This window comes from Cyprinus carpio, unplaced genomic scaffold (assembly GCF_018340385.1).
Source record: "Cyprinus carpio isolate SPL01 unplaced genomic scaffold, ASM1834038v1 S000005676, whole genome shotgun sequence".
NCBI classification, from domain to species: Eukaryota; Metazoa; Chordata; class Actinopteri; order Cypriniformes; family Cyprinidae; genus Cyprinus; species Cyprinus carpio.
In genome coordinates this window covers 1-1,854 of record NW_024878360.1, presented here as the reverse complement: position 1 = coordinate 1,854, position 1,854 = coordinate 1, and the positions used below count along the sequence as shown (strand labels likewise).

The window sequence follows — 1,854 nt, the reverse complement described above, 5'->3', positions numbered from 1 at the left end:
GGAAAACGTTATGCACAAGAATACAAGAAGCTGCAAAACAAGAAGAGCATACTCATTAAAAACTGAGTGCTGTGAACTATGTTGCTACCACAACAGACTGCTGATCTGCCAGACAACGTAGCTACTTAGGTGTCACCTGTCACTGGATAGACAACACCTCACTGGAGAGGCACTCCGCTGCATTAGCTTGTATAAGGCTCAAAGGCTCGCACACGTTTGATGTCCTTGCTGCTGCATTAGAGGAAATACATTCTGAGTACCACATCAGGGAAAAAGTGACCAGGATGACAACAGACAGCGGCTCAAATTTCCTGAAGGCCTTTCGATTATATGGTGAGGAGATAGAGGAGGAAGCCACCAATGAACAAGAGGAAAGTGACTCCACCCTTGATGATGCAACAGAAGATCAGAGTGAGTCAGAGGTGGAGTATCAAGATGTGTCTGCTATTCTGGATGACAACACAGGCCTTGAGTGCCAACTTCCAAGGCACCAAAAGTGTGCATGCCATCTCCTCAATCTTATATCCACAGTTGATGCCACTGCTGCAGGAGGAGCTGCAAACGTAACCTACAAGAGGCTGTCTCGGTCTGCTTTTGCAAAATGTCATGCTCTCTGGAATAAAACCAGCAGGTCAACCATGGCTCATGAAAGAGTGGAACGTGAATGCAAGCTGCAGTTTCTCCGACCCAATCAGACACGCTGGAGCTCCCTGTTCCTCACTGTAGAAAGGATTGTGCGCATTCACCGAGAGCAAGGAGAACAAGCAATTCGCAATGTCTGCACAGCATTAAAGATAAAGATGTAAGTTGACAAGCTTTATATTTTGTTTTTAAAGAATAATAAAAAAAAAGCCTTGCTGATTAATGGGTGAATCCAAGCAACTAAGTTTTCTTTGCATGGTGGTGTGACAATTGTGGATGACTTGAATGAAATAATGTAATTTATTTTATTTTTATTTATTTGTGTATTTAACATGTACATGCATAATAAGGACATTGTACCAGAAATAGCTATAAGTAATTTTTTTATTGTTACATCTTTTATAGGTTCAATCCAGCTGAAATGGGGTTTTTGGTCGAGTATGCTGCTGTGATGAAGCCTGTTGCCATGGCCCTTAATATCCTCCAAGGGGAATCATCTGTGCATATGGGCCTCCTGCTGCCAACACTTTACCAGTTGCGGGACAAGTGAAGAGGTTGGAGTCATCTTGTAAAATGTGTACATCTCTTGTTCACACCCTGCAGCAAGGGATCCAGAAACGTTTTTGGAGACGTCATGAAAGAGCCTGAGCTGATTGCAGCAGCAATACTCCTACCAAGAATTCAGAACATCCTGGACCACAGAGGAGAACATCTTAAAATGCTGGTAATCGAACTGGTTTATCAATTCAAATTGAGCAGTAGACATTGACCTATATAAATCTGTATAATGTTACTGTCATTTAGGATTATAGTGTGTCAGTGACAAACCACAGGTGGCAATATAGTTAGAAACTCAGGTAGCTTTTAATGTCAAACACCAGCAGCTTGACAGCCTATAATTAGAAGGGGTAAGAATAATGTGCGAACCTAGTATCTTGAAAGAATGATTTCTCTTGCCACAGGCCTTGGCTATCAGAAATCACCTCGGCAAACTTGGATAGTATCACCAGCATAAACAGCAGCCTCTCTGATGAGAGCGACTTCTTTGCATCCATGGGTTGGGAAAATCACAAGTAGAGAGCTGGAGAGAATTTACCTTTCATGTCTGTCTGGTATGGATCTATACACTCCTTTCCTCATCAAGAAGCTGTCACTCAAAGTCAACACAGTCTTCCTGCATCTGCAGCCTGTGAGAGACTGAGACCAATACTT

General features: G+C 42.6%; 1 protein-coding gene across 1 annotated transcript; it reads left to right on the top strand.

Moving 5' to 3' along the window:
* The first annotated feature begins 178 nt into the window (after positions 1-178).
* On the top strand, positions 179-1,192 carry LOC122143500. Its single transcript, XM_042754057.1, has 2 exons — positions 179-802; positions 1,048-1,192. Exons 1-2 carry the CDS (start codon positions 285-287, stop codon positions 1,190-1,192), a joined length of 663 nt encoding a protein of 220 aa, XP_042609991.1. The 5' UTR covers positions 179-284.
* The last annotated feature ends 662 nt before the right edge of the window (positions 1,193-1,854 follow it).

What these genes read in the sequence shown, in the direction of transcription:
- LOC122143500 (XM_042754057.1), top strand. Translation starts at nt 285, where the DNA reads ATGACAACAGACAGCGGCTCAAATTTCCTGAAGGCCTTTCGATTATAT. An exon ending in ACAGCATTAAAGATAAAGAT is followed by an intron (nt 803 to 1,047) that starts GTAAGTTGACAA and finishes CATCTTTTATAG; the next exon opens with GTTCAATCCAGCTGAAATGG.